This window comes from Thamnophis sirtalis, unplaced genomic scaffold (assembly GCF_051295495.1).
Source record: "Thamnophis sirtalis isolate CommonGarterSnake01/CBP01778 unplaced genomic scaffold, rThaSir2_p1.2 scaffold_8, whole genome shotgun sequence".
Lineage (NCBI taxonomy): Eukaryota > Metazoa > Chordata > Lepidosauria > Squamata > Natricidae > Thamnophis > Thamnophis sirtalis.
The window spans coordinates 71,359,519-71,379,939 of NW_028261388.1; the positions used below are offsets into that span (position 1 = coordinate 71,359,519).

A 20,421-nucleotide genomic window follows, 5' to 3' on the forward strand; every position below is an offset into this window, starting at 1 on the left:
GCTAACCCTAAACCTAACCCTTACCTTAAGTTGAATCGGCTTGCTTTCAAAGCGCTATTTAAAGCGCCCTTCTTTCTCCGCGCTGGCTGTTGTTGCCCTGTTGATGACATCAGCGACGCGGTTTAATCGGGCGCGGTTTAGTCGAGCGCAGTTTTGACGGGTCACGTTGCCTGCAATGAAGATTATTCTCCTTTCACAAGCCTTGAAGTGGTTTTTAAGCTGTGGTTCTTAAATTCTGTTTTTCCTCCATCTGGCCTCTACCATAGTGGCACCCAACTTTTTGGGCACCAAGGACCGGTTCCACAGAAAATGTTTTTCTGTGGACCGGAGAGGATGTGGTTTTGCATGATGCCTGCATCCCGCAGATAGAATTTCATTTGTTTGCATGGCCTGATTGCTGGCATGCTGCGGATCTGTGCCAGTCCATGGACTAGAGGTTGAGGAACCCCTACTCTAGCAGTCTGTCTTACCATGTTAGTACCTACAGTTCTTTCAGTATACTGTAGCAGACCAGAGAGTGCACTCAGTAACAATTGTGGTTGCAAGCTCCCTATTCTAGGTTTCATCCATAATATCACCCAAGCCAGTTGCAGCACAGGCTTCTTGGAATCCAATTAGATCTAATACCTTTTTCAGCCAAAGTGTTCTAATAAGTACTACTACTCCTGCAGAAAATAGCTGTAGCCGCATGATTTTCACCTCACTGAAAACCAGATGGTATTATCTTTAACAGTGTTTAAGCAACCTGACAATTCATTTTATTTTTCTAGGTCACAGTCATTGGTTTCACTTTGGGTATTCCAGATGTGATAATGGGGATCACATTCCTGGCAGCTGGAACCAGTGTACCAGATTGTATGGCAAGCCTTATTGTGGCAAGACAAGGTATATTTATAATTCATTATATATGAATATTACAGAGTTCTTGAAGATATTTAAAAGGCATTCTTTAATTTTGCTTCAGGGTGAAGAAATAACAATGTCTACAATAGAATATATATTCATAATATGGAAAAGAGTGTTCAGATAGGTAGCCAAAAAATAATAATGAAGAGGGATAAGGAAAGTCTCTAAATTTGCATGCCTTCAATTTTCTCTTTCCCATCTCTCTTTGGTTTTTTACCATAAGAATGTTATGATGGATTACCCAGATGACAATTTGAAATATAGGGCCTCACCTCTGCCTTTTCTTTTTCCTTTACAATTCCATCCTCCTTCTTTTTCTTTTCATTTTCTTTCTCTCTTTTTTTTGTAGCCCTCAGAACACTTTCTGATCATAAATGCTGAAAATCACAGCCTCGTCCATTTTACATTTTGGCTCACCTATCCCAATATTAAATGTATTGGCCTAACTTCTAAATTGGAGAGCCCTGGATTTCGTCATCTCTACAACACTATTTGTATTATGCTGGAGACATAATATTCCTGTGATGCAACATATGGCAAAGAATGTGATATTGGTCAACCAAGGCCATGGAAATCACATGACTGCCAAAACGAATATGTCAGCAGCAAGCACGTCAAGTTTAGCACCCTTCCCACACTGAATTCTAGCCATACAGGATCTAATTCTGTATTTTAAAAACAGAAAATGAGTAGAAAATTGCAACCAAACATGTTGAAGCTGGAACTATGTGACTATCAGACTCCTTAGTGTTACAGTTTTTAAAGGATTTTTTAGGATTTTCCATTGTGGTTAGAATTAAGGTAAATTCTAATCCCAGTGCTGGTTTTGACCATTAGAGCCCTTTATAGCACAGGACAGGTTATTTGAGGGACTGCCTCTTCCCCACTACATCTCATCCCATATGGTCCAGCAGGTATGCTGTAGGTCCTATCTGCCAAATAGCTACATCTGGCAGGAGCCAGGAGATTGGCCTTTTCTGCTGTGGCACACACTCAAAGTGAGATTGGCCCCATCTCTGCCCACCTTCTGGAAGTCCTTCAAAACCTGATGTGGTAGCTCCATTGAACATAACTATAATCTGATGCTTTTTTCTAGCATTTTAATGATGCTATTCATTGATTTTTTTTAAAAAATGATTTTATGATTTGATTGTCATGGCTCAGAGTCACAGTTTGTGAGATGGGCAGCCAAAAAGAATATGATAAATAAATAAAAATGTTTGTTTCGGTTTTAGTGTTAAGGTTAAACTTCAGTTTAATATCAGTCAGGGGAAAAGGTAGATTTGAAATGGGGTAAATGTTTTATATTAAAGTTAAATTTAAATTAGGATATTGTACTGGGTATGGTTGAATTAGAGATCAGGGTTATTATTTAAGTTAGTTTTAATGATATTTATGGGTTATATTGTTGGGGTTAGGTTTGTAAATATATATTGTCATGTTGGGGTTAAATCAAAATTATAGTTAATGTTCAGTCAGGATTATAGTGAAATTTAGCTGAGCCACCTAAGGCTGTAATTAAGAGGGGAAAGATTTAAGAAGAAAGACTGAATTTTAAAAATGTGGACATGGGGAAGAGAATTTCTTATTACCCTCTCTCCTAACATGTGTCTTTTCTTTTCTTTTCATTTTCACATATGATTGTGTTCCTCACAGAATGCAACTATCTCAGATAATATGCTACTGCAAGATAGGAGATGACAATAATTTGTGAAGGGCAGGTTTATAATCCTGATTGCTGATAGTTACCTTTGTGTTTAAGAAGAGACATAACTTTTCAATACTAGTTTTTTCTCAGCAAATGCTATAGAAGAGTTGCTTTTTTGGAGAGGGGGAATGCTAGACTAAATTAATCCTTTAATCCTTTAGAGTCGACTCAACAGCTATTTTCAAATCAAAAGCCACATTGATAAGTGGGAAGGGGGCAGTAATGGATGGCAACTGGGTTATTAGATTTAATATAGCCTCCCACTCATTGGGCATTGGGTATTGTATAAAATGTAATGCTAAATCAAAACAAACATAAAATAAAACAAGACAGCCTGGACTAAACAACCATTAAAACAAGCAAGACAACTCATCCCTTGCGTATATTAATCCCAGGTCTGGGACCAAAGCCAGGTTTAAAGGCTTTTCAGAACCCCAGGAGGGAGAGTGCCATCTTGGCCTCAGCATCCGTGGAGGGATGCTATTCCATAGGGTGGGGGGTGCATCAGAGAAGGCACATTTCCTAGGTTCTGTAAGATGACAACATTTAAAAGAGGAAACCTGAACCACATCCACTCTGCCTGAATGTACCAGACAGGCAGAACAATGGGAGAAGTGCAGCCCCTTAGGTAACCAGGCGCTATGCCATGGAGGGCTTTACATGCAATCATTATCATTGATACAGTTATCACTGTCCTTAGGATACAATAATGGTTGCATTTATTGTTAGTATTCGCTACCAGTGTAATTCAAGTGAAAGTAACTATATCACTATTATTTTCATTTTTAAAATCAACATAGTTATCATTACCAGGTATTATTAAACAATCAATTGTATCAATTATTATTATTGAGCCATGGTGGCACAGTGGTTAGAATGCAGTACTGCAGGATACTTCTGCTGACTCCAGTGACTGCAATTTGACAGTTCGAATCTCACCAGGCTCAAGGTTGACTCAGCCTTCCATCCTTCTGAGGTCAGTAAAATGAGGACCCAGATTGTTGGGGTTAATATGCTGACTCTGTAAACCACTTAGAGAGGGCTGTAAAAGCACTGTGAAGTGGTATATAAGTCTTAAGTGCTATTGCTATTATATTTATTAATATTAAAATACATTACAGTAGTTTGGCACATGGTTTCACATCTTTAAATCTGTTCTCTGTGTGTTGTATTCGTATCTTGTTGTCAATGACTCAAAAAGAAAAAAAAACAGATTACCTAGAAAACTGGGAATAACCAAATAGACAATACCTCTCTCAGGGAGAAGAAAGGAGAAGCAAGAAAAGAACAATAGGGTTATAGCCATTGTGTACTCTAAAGTTTGGAGTTTCATATAAAACTTCACTTTAAACTCTTTATTGAAAGTAATATATAGCAAACCACTATTGCTGCATACTAAGTTATGCTAATGAGAACAATGACAAAAACAGGATGAACAGGAACCCTCAAGCATCTTCCCTCCATTTGCCCCAAGAGATAGATGTTAGGGAGGCTTTTTAAATTTCTCTATAATAATATTGGAGTAGTATTTCTCCATTTCTTAACTTCTGCTTATACTTTGGTTTGGTTTGGTTTATTGGATTTATATGCTCTTTGTTCTGAAGAAAGCTTACATATGATTTTACAACATCTTAACTGGTCATAATAAAAGCAATGCTTCAATAGCAGTCTCCTGCCACATACCTCCCAACGGCCGATAAGATCTCACAGGCTGGGCCTTCTCCGGGTGCCGTCGACCGGACAATGCCGGCTGATGACCCCTCGGGGGAGGGCCTTCTCTGTAGTGCTCCGGCCCTGTGGAACGATCTACCTGCAGAGATTCGGACCCTTCCCACTCTCTCGGCCTTCCGAAAAGCCACTAAAACCTGGCTGTTCCGGCAGGTCTGGGGCTGTTGACCCCATGAACGAGGTCCAGCCCCACCTAGGTTGAGTGTATGGTGTGTTGCTTTTAAATCTGTTTTCTCTTTCCCTATATTTTAACTTTCATTTTTACTCTTGTACTTTGTAAGCCGCCCAGAGTCCTACGGGATTGGGCGGCATATAAATTTATTAAATTACAATTACAATTAGTTCTGTTTTGTAGTAATTCTGACTTATCTATTCTTGTGTTGCAGGAATGGGTGACATGGCCGTTTCTAACTCCATCGGAAGCAATGTCTTTGATATTCTGGTTGGCCTTGGCCTTCCATGGTCCCTACAGACTCTAGCAGTAAACTATGGCTCTGTTGTAAGTTTTACATTTGCCTGAATGAATGCAAATGCATAAGATGGAAGATAACTTTCTAGACAAAAGCAAAACTCAGAAAAAATTAAGAATTAAGGTGGATAAAATTTTTGACTGGTACCACCTTACTGTTAGCAAGGGCTAACAGTGGATACAATTAAAAATGATAGCTTCTCTATATACCTTCTCTATATACTACTGCAATGCGCTCTACATGGGGCAGCCTTTGAAGAGTATTCGGAGACTTCAACTCGTCCAGAATGCAGCCGCGCGAGCAATTGTGGGTGCACCTCGGTACACCCACGTTACACCTATCCTCCGCGAGCTGCACTGGCTACCAATTGGTCTCCGGATACGCTTCAAGGTGCTGGTTATCACTTATAAAGCCCTTCATGGTATTGGACCTGGGTACTTGAGAGACCGCCTGCTGCCAATTACCTCCCAAAGACCCGTTAGATCTCACAGGGTCGGCCTCCTCCGGGTTCTGTCCACCAGCCAATGCCATCTGGCTACCACCCGGGGGAGGGCCTTCTCTGTAGCAGCTCCGGCCCTTTGGAATGAACTCCCCGCGGAGATTCGGACCCTCACCTCTTTCCAGGCCTTCCGGAAAGCCGTCAAAACCTGGCTGTGCCGGCAGGCCTGGGGTTGATGAGTTCCCCTCCCCTCTCGACTTGTATGGCTGTGTGATTCTCGTGTATTTTAATTACGTGTATTGTGTTTATGTCCCCTTTCCCCCCCTGAGTTGTTCGCCGCCCTGAGTCCCTCCCGGAGAAGGGCGGCATACAAATAAACTAAATCCAATCCAATCCTATGTAACTAAAAAAATTACAATTACAATTAGTTCTGTTTTGCAGTAATTCTGACTTGTCTATTCTTTTGCTTTCATTATTTAGTATCCCAATCCCAAAAAACTTTTCAGCAGCTTATATTTCTTGGTTTCAATAATAAAATTAAAAGGGGAGGTGGGGGGGATTATATGAGAAGCATAAAATGCTATCATCTAGAACAAGTATGTCCATCCCAGAGAGGTGGACTGTTCGACAGGTAATAATGCGACCTTACAAGACACACACACACACACACAAAATAAATGAACTAACAAGTTACAGAAAATAGTTTGCGAACTATTCTAAGTCATTAATGCCTACTCTCCATACATTGCTAGACCTCTTAGAAATCTGCCTCAATCCAAATTCCACAATCCTTTCCAATGGATTTACGGTATATACTTACACAAGCACCATTTCACATCCAGTGCTATTCTACAATACCTGTGTTATTTATTTTTATATTTATAATTGATTGTAGAAGATTTACAAGAAAGAAAATAAGAGCTGTTTTCAGAATCACATGTAAAGAAGATAAAACAAAACAATTCTGTTTACCAAGCTGCAGGGGTACATAAGTTAGTATCCAAGCAGTCCAAATAGAAAAGGGAACAAATGGGAGCAAGCTACTTTATAGAGTCGAAACATTGATTGTTTTGCTACTGTGGAACTGGATGTTCACTAGCCATCCAATGTAAAAGTAGCCCTTCCTGCAGTGGTGGGATTCAAATAATTTAACAACCGGTTCTCTGCCCCAATGACTAGCTGGGTAGGCGGGACTCGGTGGTCATGTGACTGGGTGGGCATGGCCAACTCAACGTCACTCACATAGATGGGCTGTTACAATGTCAAAAGGGTTAACCGGAGAGGCATTTTCTGTAAGCAGGTCAATAAAGATTAGGCTAGAAACAACACCAGAATGTTTCCTTCCTGCCTTCCTCACAGGATTAGCCTTGTAAAGTGGAAAAAAAACATAATGAGATTTCGGGGAAAAGGGCAGCATATAAATGTAATAAATCCAATCTAAATCCAAATCCAATCCAGTTAGACCTGAGGGAGCTTGAAAAAACACCAGCTGAGTATAGATGAAATAGTAGTTGCTGCAAGAACTTGTCTTTGTTTAAGAGTAGCCTTCACTGACTGTCTTAGTTGTGTTAATTTGTCAACACTGATTATCCAACAGCCAGTGAACCCTCTGTTTTCTTCTTGAATCTTAAATTTTGAACTCCAGATCCCTTGTCTGTGCCAAGGTGGCACAGTGGTTAGGGTGCAGTACTACAGGCCACTTCAGCTGACTGCTATCTGCAGTTCAGCGGTTCTAATCTCACCTGCTCAAGGTTGACTCAGCCTTCCATCCTTCCGAGGTGGGTAAAATGAGGACCCGGATTGTTGGGGGAAATATGCTGACTCTGTAAACCGCTTAGAGAGGGCTGAAAGCCCTATGAAGCGGTATATAAGTCTAACTGCTATTGCTATTGCTATTGTCTAAGTCTTGACCTGGTTTTGCTTTTGAGGTCTGAGCATATTTGCTAACTTTGTTTCTCTGGCTACCAGTAATTCTTTTGTACAGTGAGATCTTGGGCACTATAATTACACATTGCTGTTCCAAATCCCTGATATGGTCCTATATAAATATAGTTAGATAATAAATAAATACAGTAAATAATTCTTATTCATAATGAAAAAGAATGTGCCTTTGAGAGCAGTATTACTAGAAAAAAAATAAACAGCATCAATTTGAACTGACCTATTTAGGGATAAGATTTGCTAAATGCAAAATAAAGTAAAAATCCATGTCTAATGGACAGCTTAAATTGGACTATAATAGGAACTGAAATTTATATTATAGAACTATAACAGTGATGGCGAACCTTTTTTGGCTCGCGTGCCAAAAGCGAGGGGAGCGCAGGGGGGTCGTGCGCGGGCGTGCCACACCCATAATGCAATGCGTGACCCCAGCACACATGCACACATGCTCCCCCCCCCATTTTTTGCTTGCTTTTCTCACCCTCCCCTGGCTCCAGAGGCTTTATAGGAGCCTAGGAAGGGCGAAAACAGCATCCCCCGCACTCCGGAAGGGCCTCCGGAGGGCTAAAACAGGCCCTACGAGCAAACTGAACTTCCATTTTTCCCGTAGGGCCATTTTTTTGCACTCCGGAAGCTTCAAGGAAGCTCCTGAAGCCTCCGGAGGGCCTCCGGCTCCGGGGTGCAGGGGAGGCTGTTTTCGTCCTCCCCACGCTCCTATAAAGCCTCTGGAGCCTGGGGAGGGTGAAAATGGCCTCAAAAAAAGGCTGAAGTCAGGTGGCCAGCGTCCGTGCCCTGACAAATGGCTCCGTGTGCCACCTGTAGCACGCGTGCCATAGGTTCGCCGTCCCGGAACTATAATGACTGTAATATAATTGAATTCTTCAATATATTCCATCCTACATTTAATAAAGTAGAGCAATCAGATTTGGGGCTGCAAAAATCTGGATAACCACTAGATGGTAGCAAAGTCATACAATCTGAAAAAGTAATAAGAGAAAAGGTAAACCTTTTTACAGATGGTACAGGTAGTCCTTGACTTACTACCTCAATTGAGCCCAACATTTCTGTTGCTAATTGAGACAGTTGTTAAGTGAGTTTTGCCCCAGTTTAAACCTTGCTCGCCACAGTTATTAAGTTAATCACTGCAGTTGTTAACTTAGTAACATGGTTAATTAACTCAATCTGCCTTCTTCATTGGCTTTGCTTGTCAAAAGGCCAGCTAAGATTACCACATGACCCCGGAACATTGCAACTGACTCATAAATATGAGTCAGTTGCCAAGCATCCAAATTTTGATCATGTGACCATGGGATGCTGCAATGGTCATAAGTCACTTTTGGTCATAAGTGTGAAAAATAGTCATAAGTCACTTTTTTCAGTGGCACTGTAATTTCGAACGGTCAGTAAACCATTGTTATAAGGTTGAGGACCCCCTGTACTTTAAAAAACAAGAGTGAAAATGAACTGGGGCCCGAAGTTGTATCTTGAGATCCTACTTGAGAGCTACCTGTCATATTTTTGAAGCTAGATCCAAGTTTGAAGAGTCAAAATAATTGGAATAGAACATACTATGCCAGAGGAAAAAAAAATGCCAGATCAAAGACAGGAAGTGCTTCAATGAAAACTGACACAGAAAGCCTTTTGTCCATAACAACCCTTTAACAATGAGCCAATTACTGAGAGATGGTCAGATAGCTGTTCTATGTATGACTTAAGCAACTTGGCAATTCATTTTATTTTTCTAGGTCATCATCATTGGTTTGAGTACTCCAGATGCAATAGTGGGGATCATATTACCAGATTTCAGGGCAGGCCTCCTTGTAGCAGCATTGCAATATCTATTAATTCGAATGTACATTACAGTAGTTGGGCATACAATTTCGTTAAGTGCATTTCAACTTTAAATTTGTTTTGTCTCTCTCTGCTGTATTTGTGTTTTGCTTTCAGTGACTCAAAGAACAGAGGTATCCTCATAGAAACCAGCAGAATAGAACAGAATAGCAGAGTTGGAAGGGACCTTAGAAGTCTTCTAGTCCAACCCCCTGCTTAGGCAGGAAACCCCATACCATTTGTTTGTCTAATCTCTTCTTTAAAACTTCCAGTATTGGAGCATTCACAACTTCTGGAGGCAAGTTGTTCCACTGATTAATTGTTCGGTCAGCAAATTTCTTCTTAGTCTAGATTGCTTATCTCCTTGATTAGTTTCCAATTATTAGTTTGTGTGTTTGATTAGTTTAGTGCTTTGGACAATAGCTTGACTCACAGGAGAGGGTACAAACAATAAGGATACAGCAACTGTGGATTCTAACCTTTGGAGTTTCATGGCAATCTAACACTCCTTAATGAGGGTAATTTGGTACCAAACCACTACTGGTGCATATTAAGTTACGGTAATGGAAACAACAACGGCAAAAACAGGTTGAACAGGAAGCATCAGGCACTTTCTTCTCTAGTCTTCCCCCACCCCAAATTGCACAGAAGGAACAAACAGATAGCCCCACATTTCGGACACTTCAGAGTATGCCAAAGGAAGAAAAGTTGCCAAATCCAAGAATTGGATTGGAAGCTGGCAGGGGGAACTTTTCATCTGCAACAATGGATTTAACACTGAGGCCAATTACTGACAGAGCTGGCAGACATCTCTTTAATGGATGAATTCAAGCATAATTGTGACAGTTATCTGTCAAGGATGTTTTAACTGTACTGATCGGGGATTAGACCTGAGGATTGAATTGGCTCCTTCCAATTTTATAATTCTGCTATTTTATATACTTCCTGGAATAGGTTGGTTTTGGCTTTAGTAACAGGCCCTGATCTTCCCTGAGCCAAGTATGGCAGCAGAAATAGATAGCAAAGAATGCTGCTCTTCCTATTTTCTTATTTTTTTTGCTCTCCATGCAAGGGAACTGGAGTCAGCTTGTCTTTGAACAGTATATTGTAAACTCATCTTTTTATTCAGTGAAATTGTGAAGGGAATTTCCCCCCCTGCCTGTTCCGTGGAAGAGAAATGAAAACTCTACGGAGGAGCCCCAATCTAAAAGGCTGTGCCACTATCACCCACCACCCCTCTTAAGAAGGAAAGGAAGGCTGGAGGATGCCTTGATTAGAAGGCAGGCAAACACTGCTCACAGCCTGGAGTTCAATTCAGATGGGGCTCAAGGTTGACTCGTCCATCCATCCATCCTTCCAAGTTCATCAAAATGATGGCTCAGATTGTTGGGGGCAATATGCAAATGATGCTTATATATTGTAAATCACTCAGAGAGGGCTGTAAAGTGTTATGGGGCAATATATAAGTCTAAGTGGTATTGCTATTGAATAACTGTTTTATTATTATTTATTTTTTATTAAATATATTTATATGCCGCCCAATCCTGAAGGACTCCAGGCGGCTTACAAAAAAAATAAGAGGAAAAAAAAACACATAACGAGAAAAGAAACAGTTTAAAAACAGCAACACCCTCATACATTCATTCTAATCGGGGCTGGACCTCAACAGTGAGGTCAACAGCCCCAGGCCTGCCAGAACAGCCAACTACCCGGAGGAGAGCCTTCTCGATGGCTGCTCCGACCCTCTGGAACGAACTCCCCGTGGAGATTCGGACCCTCACCACCCTCCAATCCTTCCGCGCCGCTTTGAAGATCTGGCTGTCCCGGCTGGCCTGGGGTTAAGATTCCAACCCCACCCGAATTGTGTGACTGTTTTGCTTTCTTTTAATATGTTGTATTGTTTCCATATTGGAATACTGTTTGTCTTCCCCCCACCCTCCTTTTTTGAATTGTGAGCCGCCCTGAGTCCCCCCAGGGAAAAGAGCGGCATACAAATAAAGGAAATTCAAATTTTTACAGCTTTCCTGAAGGCCATGAGAGTGGGTATGGTCCGGATCTCCGGGGGTAGCTGGTTCCCTTATACTGTGGGAGTGGAGAAAGGGGAGCGCTTTCCCCTCCGTGTGTAACGTTCTCAGTTGATGGCATGAGCTATACTGATAGGCTTCCTTTCCCTATGAAATGTCTAAGAGGCGATTTCCTGGTCAAACTTCAAGACGACTTACTCTGCAAATCAGCTTCCTAATGGCTGGTGCTTAAATATTGCTTTCTTGATACAGCTAGTGCTTTTTAATGCAACCTTTTGTCTGTTGTGAGAAGAGGAAGCAGCAATGTAGTGACAATGAAGTATGCTACAGCCAGAAGGGGGAGTCATTGGAGTACTCTGGTTCGTTTCTGGGTTTTCTTCAGCTTATTCTTTTGTGCATTTCCTGGTTTTTCAAAGATCCCCCACCCATTGGACTTTTCTCCCAGTGTGGGACTTCTGATGCATAGATTAGAAGTATATCTTGCCAACACCTTAGCCAGGGATAATTAGCTTTTGTTCACCCAGTATTTTTTGTTTCTTGAGTCGTATGCCAGGAAGCTTTCTTGCCTCAAGTAATCCAATCTGGAAACACGGCTGTGATGCTGTCGTGGGCAGCTGAGTCTATAATCCAAGTACATGGAAAAGCTGCAAACTCCTCCGTTGCAACATTCCCAGTGAATTTTGACCCAGAGAAAATTCCCTAGGGAAATTTGCCTGCTTTATTCATTAAAGAGACCCTAAGAACATATTCAGCATGAAGAAAAGTGATTTCTTGGCCCTTTCATGATCCTGCGTTGGATCAGGCTGCCCTCTAAGAATATCCTAGATGCATTTTCTTGGTATTGTATTTTGGGAATTAAGGAGACGTTAAAAAAACAATGACAGGCATAGCAATGCTAGATAAAAATCAAAGTCTTAAACCATGTCTTCTCTAATATATCTATGATATTTCTGTATTTTAAATTAATTTTTACACTTTGTTTTGCCTCTACATATTCTAGCTCTCATGTGTTTACTGCCTTTGAAGGCAAAGTAAGAAATAGTTGATACTGATGCAATACTACTGAGCATTATTTTGACGCAGAAACATTTTATTTTAATTGCTCATTAGGCAGAGAACAACTTACAAACTAGGAAGAAAGTCCTTCTGTTGAACGAACAAGAAATGCATTGTTAACAGGGCATGAACTTTAATCCTCAGTTATTTTGTGGTGACAGATGAATGCTTTTCTTCTTCTCTCTTTCTGTACATCTGTGAGCCCAGCTGAGCATCTAGAATCTGGAAGTCATCCCATCACCTTTAGAAGAAGATTTGTCTGCTAGAGATGCCCTGAGCCCTCTGAAACAATGGCGGCTTGCCACTAAAAACATTTGGATAACCGAAAGAAAATAAAAGCAAGCCAACAAATACTAGTTAGAAATATGTCTGGAAAATAATTGTGTTTCTTGGACATTGTCCTGATATTTATATGGCTCCAGGAAAAAAAAAATTAACAGTTGATTCAATATAGGGTTGTTTAACTTTTTAGAGGCCTGAAAGTGGATTTTTTTTCACCTATCTTGATGGATCATAAATATTGATCATGTAGCAGGGACTCTTTTTGAAGCAGCATGTAAAATTGACACCATATAACCCTTTTTTCTTGAAGGAAAATATGAAATGCATTTACATACTCTGAGTAATACTGAAATCTTTCTTTTCAATTCTAAACAGCTATAGCTTAAATATGCTGTCCCAGCAGACTTTATTTCTAACTATGTATTATGATCCCACTGAAGTTCCAGTTAGATCATGTGTATACTGGAATAGAGCCAAGTACAAAAATATACACATCTGTTACTACTAAGGTGACTAACGGGAATCCATCTCTCTTACTGTTGGGAAATGTCTTGTTTCTGAAAACCTTTAAAGATCCAGTTGTGGCTTCTTCAGTACTGCCATGCTGCTGCTGCTGTGGTCATGTGATTGTTATTTCCAACACATCCCGACAGCTTCCTATAAGACAAAAAGCCAATGGGGAAGCCAGCAGAAAGTTGGAAGTTACTTCTGTTTTGCCCTCCTTATGGTCATTCTGTTTCTCTGTTTACATAAATGGAAATACTTCTGAAATGAGACCCAACGTGTCACAGGTTGTCTAATACTAAGAGTGCAACACTATACAATATTATTATAATGTGTCTTAAGTAAGATTGCTTTTACATAAATAGGTATAGTGTTCCACTCTTCGATGTACTCATAAGAGTCAGGGTGTGTATATATATATATATATATATATATATATATATATATATATATATATATATATATATATATATATATATATATATATATATATATATATATATATATATATATATATATATATATATATATATATATATATATATGTGTGTGTGTTTTTATTTGTGCTGATAAATAAATACAAATATAACAAAGGCAACAGTAAAAATATTGGGTTTCTGTCTGGATGGACTCTTGTGACGAGCCTAATGACAGAGAGTGGAAGTGTGACCTTCCTCCCACACTTGGGCATACCAGGGGTTGTGACTTTAAGTATATATATATATATATATATATATATATATATATATATAATATATATATATATATATATATATATATATATATATATATATATATATATATATATATATATATATATATATATATATATATATATATATATATATATATATATATATATATATATCAGAGGCAGGAAGAGTGAGCTGTGCCCAAGGCACTTTTTTGGTGGGAAAAAAACCCTTTGCAAAAATAGTTTTCAGTGTCTAGGAGCCTGGTGGTGCAGTGGTTAGAATGCAGTACTGTGATATTGCAGCATTACAGGCAAACTCTACCCACAGCCAGGAGTTCGATCCTGACCGGCTCAATGTTGACTTAGCTTTCCATCCTTTCGAGGTCAGCAAAATGAGGACCTAGTTTGTCGGGGGCAATATGCTGACATTGTAAATGCCCAGAGAATACTGTAAAGCACTATGGGATGGTATATAAGTGTAAGTGCTATTGGTATTGCTATTGCTATAGTCGCATGATCTCTAGCCTTTCTCCTAAGAAAGTCCTGAGAAAAGACATGCCTGATTTTACAAGGTGCTCTGTGGCACGATATGCCTGCCTTGAATCACCTTTTCCCCTTTGAAACTTAATTGTTGCCTAACCCAATCCTTATTCATTTATTTGTTTATTCATATTCTGCCTTTATTACTTTTACAAATAACTCAAAGCATATTTTGAACATATTCAATCTACCTTCCTCCTCCTATTTTCCTCATAACAACAACATCCCTGTGAGGGTTAAGGTTAGGGTTAAGCTGAGTTAGGCTGGCCCAAAGGCCAACACTTTAACCACTGCATTGAACTGACTTTAATATGCCTCTAATTTAAGGTTAGTCTTCTGTATTATGATGGACTTTTTGCACGGGCTTCCCACACACCAGAACTAATATTTACTTCTTGATACTGTCACTTTTTAATTGAATATGCGACCAGGTATGTTTGCATTCCTCAGGACATAACAGCATTTGTGCAGTATCCATTTGAAGTAATGAACAAAGTTGTATTATGTTAGTTGAGGGAAAAAGTAGTTTGCATAACAAAATGAACTCTGGCTGAGTACAGATGTTTTCCCCATCCTCAGGATAAAGGGCATTCCCTACAGGCTTCACTCCTACTCCCCATACAATGTCTGCCAGTTTCTCAGAGCTGAAGGGAAAGGCTGGAATTTAACGTAGCGCCTCTGCTTTCCAAGAAGATCCCAGGAGGGAATCAGTCTTAAATCCTGGAAAATTCCTGGTACTGAACTGGATCAGCCCATGGTTAGACTAGGCTGCTTCCCGTTTTAAAATATGGGACACTTTCCTTGAAAAAGCCGTACTTGTAATCTTTCTGCAAAGTTGATATTAACAAAGAAAATCCAATATAATCTTCAGATGTTTGTACTATGTATCTGTTATGGAATATGACATTAAGTAATGTAAATACCCCGTGACCCGACAAATGCGCGCCTGAGAACAGCGTGCCGACGAAACCGCGGCGATAAAACCGCAACGTTGACAGCGCGCCCACAAAGGCGCGCCGACAAAACAGCGCCAACAGAAGAGTGATTATGGTTAAGGTAAGGATTAGGGTTAGGGTTAGGGTTAGGGTTAGGTTCAGGGTTAGGTTCAGGGTTAGGTTCAGGGTTAGGTTCAGGGTTACCTTTAGGGTTACCTTTAGGATTACCTTTAGGGTTACCTTTAGGGTTAGGTTTAGGGTTCACCCACAAAAGGGCGAACGACAAAAGCGCGCCTGACTAAACCGCAGTGACAAAACCGCGAGTTCTAAAGCGCACCGACGAATGAGAGCTGAAGCGCGCCGACAACAGTGCGCCGACAGAAGCGCGCTGTAACCCTAACCCTAAACCTAACCCTAAACCTAACCCTAAACCTAACCCTAAACCTAACCCTAACCCTAAACCTAACCTTAAACCTAACCCTAACCCTAACCCTAACCCTTACCTTAACTTAAATCGCGCTTCTGTCGGCGCGCTGTTGTCGGCGCGCTGTTGTCGGCGCATTGATGACATCGCGGTTTTAGCGACGCGGTTTAGTCAGCGTGGTTTTGTCGTTCGCCCTTTTGTCAGGTCACGTAGGTTTAGAGCGTGCTTCTGTCGGCGTGCTTCTGCCCTCATTCATCGGTGCGATTTAGAACTCACTGTTTCATCAACGCGCTTTTGTCGAGCACGCACTTGTCGGTGAACCTAAATACCCATCCCATGGAGAGATGTATTGTAGAAGATACACTTGCAAATGACACTCACATCCTACAATGTAATTTTGTTCAGTCTGTAGCAATGCTTCTGATGCCAGGTTTAAAGAGTGATTTCCTGTGACCTTTGGTCAACCAATCTTTTCTTTAGATATTGCCAGATGTTTGTGAAGTGCAATCTAACAAGCTTACAGTCCATTGATTGACAGATTTTGTTTTATTTTTAAAAGTTATTTTTAAACTTTTTTGTCTTGTCTGTGTTGTACTTATCCTATATTCTCCCAAAGGGAATGCTAATCTAATGCTAATCAGGTGTGAAATGCTGAAAATTTAGCATACTTTTCCATATAATTACGGTTTCCAGCAGGAAATCTGGAATGTTTATGTAATGCATGCCAAATTGGCAATGGAGGACAGGCAGTTTAGCCAAATGCAAGCGGAAGGTAACACTGTACTGTTAATCTGTATCAAATGAATCTAAATTAGCCTGAGAAAAGGCAGCACCAATCTTAATACAAGCTGAATGAAGACGCTAGACAAATATCCATTGGAAGCAAAACAAATTACCGTATATACTCGAGTATAGGCCGACCCGAATATAAGCTGAGGCACCTAATTTTACCACAAAAAACTGGAAAAGTTATTGACTCGAGTATAAGCCTAGGGTGGGAAATGCAGCAGCTACCGGTAAATTTCAAAAATAAAGATAGATACCAATAATGATTTTTAATATTTATTTCAAAGAAAAACAGTAAACTAGCGGTGTATTCAATGAAATACTTCACTCACCTCATGATGCTGATGTCCCGCTGTGATGATGATGTCCCGTGCAGCCGCGGGAGCAATGTCCCGCCTCCTATGACACACGGCACAGTGATTCCTATCATTGGATCACTGTACCAGAGGAGGTGGGACATCGCTATGTGGCTGCTTGCCATAACAAGGAGGAGGTGGGACATCGTTGCAGAGCGGCAGGAGGGGGAGGAAGGGGAATCGTAAGACAGCCCTGCATTACATTAGAACGTGAGGAGGGGGGATGGTGCAGTGCGCGCTGCGCGGCAAACTGACACAGAGGGAGGGGAAACTCACAGGGGCACTGGGCCATTCACGAGTGTCACCCAGCGGCATGGCCCTGCCCCTTTTTCTCCTCCATTTCGGGCAAATTTTTCACTGACTCGAGTATAAGCCGAGGCAGCTTTTTTCAGCCCAAAAAGTGGGCTGAAAAACTAGGCTTATACTCGAGTATATACAGTAATGCAGAAGTAAAGGATGAATTTGCATAGCCTAGCTAGGAGCAGTCGCATAGAATGTTGTGCAGCCAAAGTCAATGAACTGGTAGATAGATGTTCTATATGAGGTTGGCAATGATTACCCTATGTTCATACCCGGCATCTTATGAGAATGAAATAGAATAGAATAGAAATTACAGAGTTATAGAAACCCTATACCATGTTAGACAAATTGTTGTCCAATCTCTTCTTAAAAACTTGCAGTGTTGGAGCATTCACAACTTCTGGAGGCAAGCTGTTCCACTGACTAATTGTTCTAACTATCTGGAAATTTCTCCTTAGTTCTAAGTTGCTTCTCTCCTTGATTAGTTTCCACCCATTGCTTCTTGTTCTACCCTCAGGTGCTTTGGAGAATAGCTTGATTCCCTCTTCTTTGTGGCAGCTCCTGAGATATTGGAACACTGCTATCATGTCTCCCCTAGTCCTTCTTTTCATTAAACTAGACATACCCAGTTCCTGCAACGATTCTTCATATGTTTTTCATAATGTTACCTTATTCTGGTTTGTTTCCTCTTTTATCCATGAGTTGGTTATGCCATGTTTGTAAAATTCTTTCATGTTTTTCTCATCCAACTTCTCCTCAAAGGCAGCATAGTCTTCCCATTTCCAATTTTTTTTTCAGAACAACTGTGAAAAGTAATCTGGGTTCAGAAATACAGGTAGTCCTCAACTTACGACCACAATTGAGCCCAAAATTTATGTTGCTAAGTGACACATTTGCTAAGTGAATATTTCCCCATTTTATGACCTAAGCAAGACGTGACTGTGACTTGTAACCAACCTCCTGCCAGCTTCCTCGTTGACTTTGCTTGTCTGAAGTTGCCTGGGAAGGTCACAAATGGCATCCACATGACTTCAGGAGGCTGCAATTGTCATAAGTGCAAGCCAGTTGCCAAATGCTAAGATTACAATCACATAATCACAGGGATGCTGTGATGATTCCAAGGTTAGGACTGGACATAAGTCGCTTTTTCAATGTCATTGTAACTTCAAATGATCACTAAATGGATGGTCATTAAGCAAGGTATTGAGTAATGATAGCTAGCTGTTCTGACCCCCCTCGTTCCACACCAAAAGCACACTTTGAGCCAGAGATAAGTTACAGCATTTAATTAACAGACAGACAGGTCCTTGGCAGCAAACCGGCACAGACAAGCTTGGGCAGCAAGAAACACAGATAAGGTTTGGCAGCAATAAACACAGATAAGGCTTGGCGGCAATCCAGCCTGCCAAGCTCACAGTAATGTCCTCCGACATTCAAGCCTGAGTTGACTTCTGCAAAGAGGGGCGTGTGCACAAGTAGCTTTTTATAGTCTGGAGAGGAGCCTAATGACCACCAGCTGAGTGCAATCACTTCCTGTAATTGCATAATTGTTCCTGACGCCTATTAGCTCTTCGATGGCGTGCATCCAGGAACAACTCACTACTGGCCTCTGGCTCACTCTCCCTTGTCTCCTCCCCACTGGTCCAAGGCTCAGGTGCCTCCTGGTGGCCAACCAGCCTCTCTGCACCCTGCTCCGAGTCGGAACCCTGTCCAGGGTCCTCCACATCCTCCAGAGCCGACTCATAGGGCCCCTCGCTGTCGGAGTCTGGTGGCAGCTCCAACGGCTCCTGCTGGGCCACAACAGCTAGCTATCTTTTAATTTGTCACTTGCTGTACATGGAAAATTATTCTATAGCAAGGAAAAAACCCTGAAGCTGCTGGTTAGCATCCATTTCTTTAAGCCACTGAATTGGATAGATTGGAAACATTTGACATGATGTTAAGCTCTTTTTACTTTCTTTTTCTGCCCTATGTTCTATCTTGAATCCCATCATGAGATAATGAGAAGTCAAAGGTTCACAAGTTTCAGATAAGGTTTAAATTTCCTTTTCTGGCTGACTTTATCATTCTCTCCTCAGGCAAATATGAGGAATTGAATGTCCTTTCAGAATGAGCTTCTTTTTTTTTAACAGATTTCTCTTTTGGCAAAATGCAACCACGATAAAATGCAACTGCTCCCTGTAAGAACAGCTGTTGCCTTCAGCCCTTAAATCACAGAAGAGAAGACCTGAACTGAAGCAAGAGACATCTTAAAAAATAGAACTCTGTTCTGTATAAGAGCAACTCTTGCCTTCAGCAATTAAGCAGTCTTTGAACATGACAGACTGTTTTAGAGAAAAGCCCCCCCCCCGCCCCCCCGATTTCATTATTTCTGCAAATACTACTCAAATCCCAGAACACACTGTGCTTTCTGGTACTTCATGTCTAAGCAATTTCAAATATGTCTTTGTAAGTGCAAGCCAGAGCAATACACACATTAGTCACCCATACTTTATTCACACAATGTGAGCTTTGCTAAATAGTTCAGACAGGAAGCACAACCAACTGAATGATTATAGAATTTTGCAAATCTGAAAGTACATCTCTCCCCTTTCGTCTTTTCAGCCCAAGAAACTAGGGAGTGTCGAGTGCTTGATGCCAGGTGCCAGATTAACAGGATAGTGAATCTCTCCAGTTATTCCTACAATGTAGAAGATTCCTGGAAAATCTTTCTAGCTGTATTGAATGAAGGGAGACACATGTGAAAAAAATGGCTAGGTTAGGTGGATTTTTCAGGAGCCATCAGCCACAATTAGCCTGTCAGCTTCTGCTTTGCTATTGCTTCAGCTGCCATGAAACGGGGAGGGAGGGCATGGTATTTGGGAGGGGTTACTCATTGTGCTGGTGGAAGGTTCTGGAGTTCACCGACTGATCGGGCTGCGCATGCGTGGGTGTTTCCCGCCAGGTCTAACGGCATTGACATTCCATCTTCGTGATGCCTTTTGAAGTTATCTTGCACCTGACATTTGGAAGACTTATGATTGGACTGGGACTGTGATGCCAAGGGGTGGGGAATGGGCTATTCTATATATCAACTGCTTTCGCGCCTAATTAATCAGACTTCGCTATGCATTGCCTTTTAACCATTCTTAATTAGTAAAAGTACATTTGATTTCTACGCATGGAGTCTTGTGGTCTTTCTTTCCTAATTAACTAATGGAGAGGAGCTGACATAGCCATCCATGCCTTATGCATCTCAGACTACCAAACTAGGGAGAAAGACCACCCCCTTTGTTCTGTATAATTATGAACTTCTCATTGGCCTTTTGGAAAGAAGGTACAGCAATAGATGACGGGCTGATCCTGCTGGTAGGGTCCAGCCATACTCCAAATGCAGTATTCAGTTTGATCCTAAAGATGTGGCATTACAGACTTGCTTAAAACTGTATATATAGTTCTGACAGCCAGTTTCCTTTTACATAGAAATTATAACTGCAGTTCATTGGAAATAAGGTGAAT

The 20,421-nt window shown here is 40.9% G+C and overlaps 1 protein-coding gene across 1 annotated transcript in view; it reads left to right on the top strand.

The window, feature by feature from the left end:
- SLC24A3 (solute carrier family 24 member 3) overlaps nt 1-20,421 on the top strand; it is a 205,924-nt gene that overhangs the window by 174,923 nt on the left and 10,580 nt on the right. The window contains exons 14-15 of the mRNA XM_087721891.1: nt 771-885; nt 4,729-4,841. Of these exons, the coding sequence (XP_087578017.1) occupies nt 771-885; nt 4,729-4,841 (228 nt within the window). The remainder of the gene's footprint in view (nt 1-770; nt 886-4,728; nt 4,842-20,421) is intronic.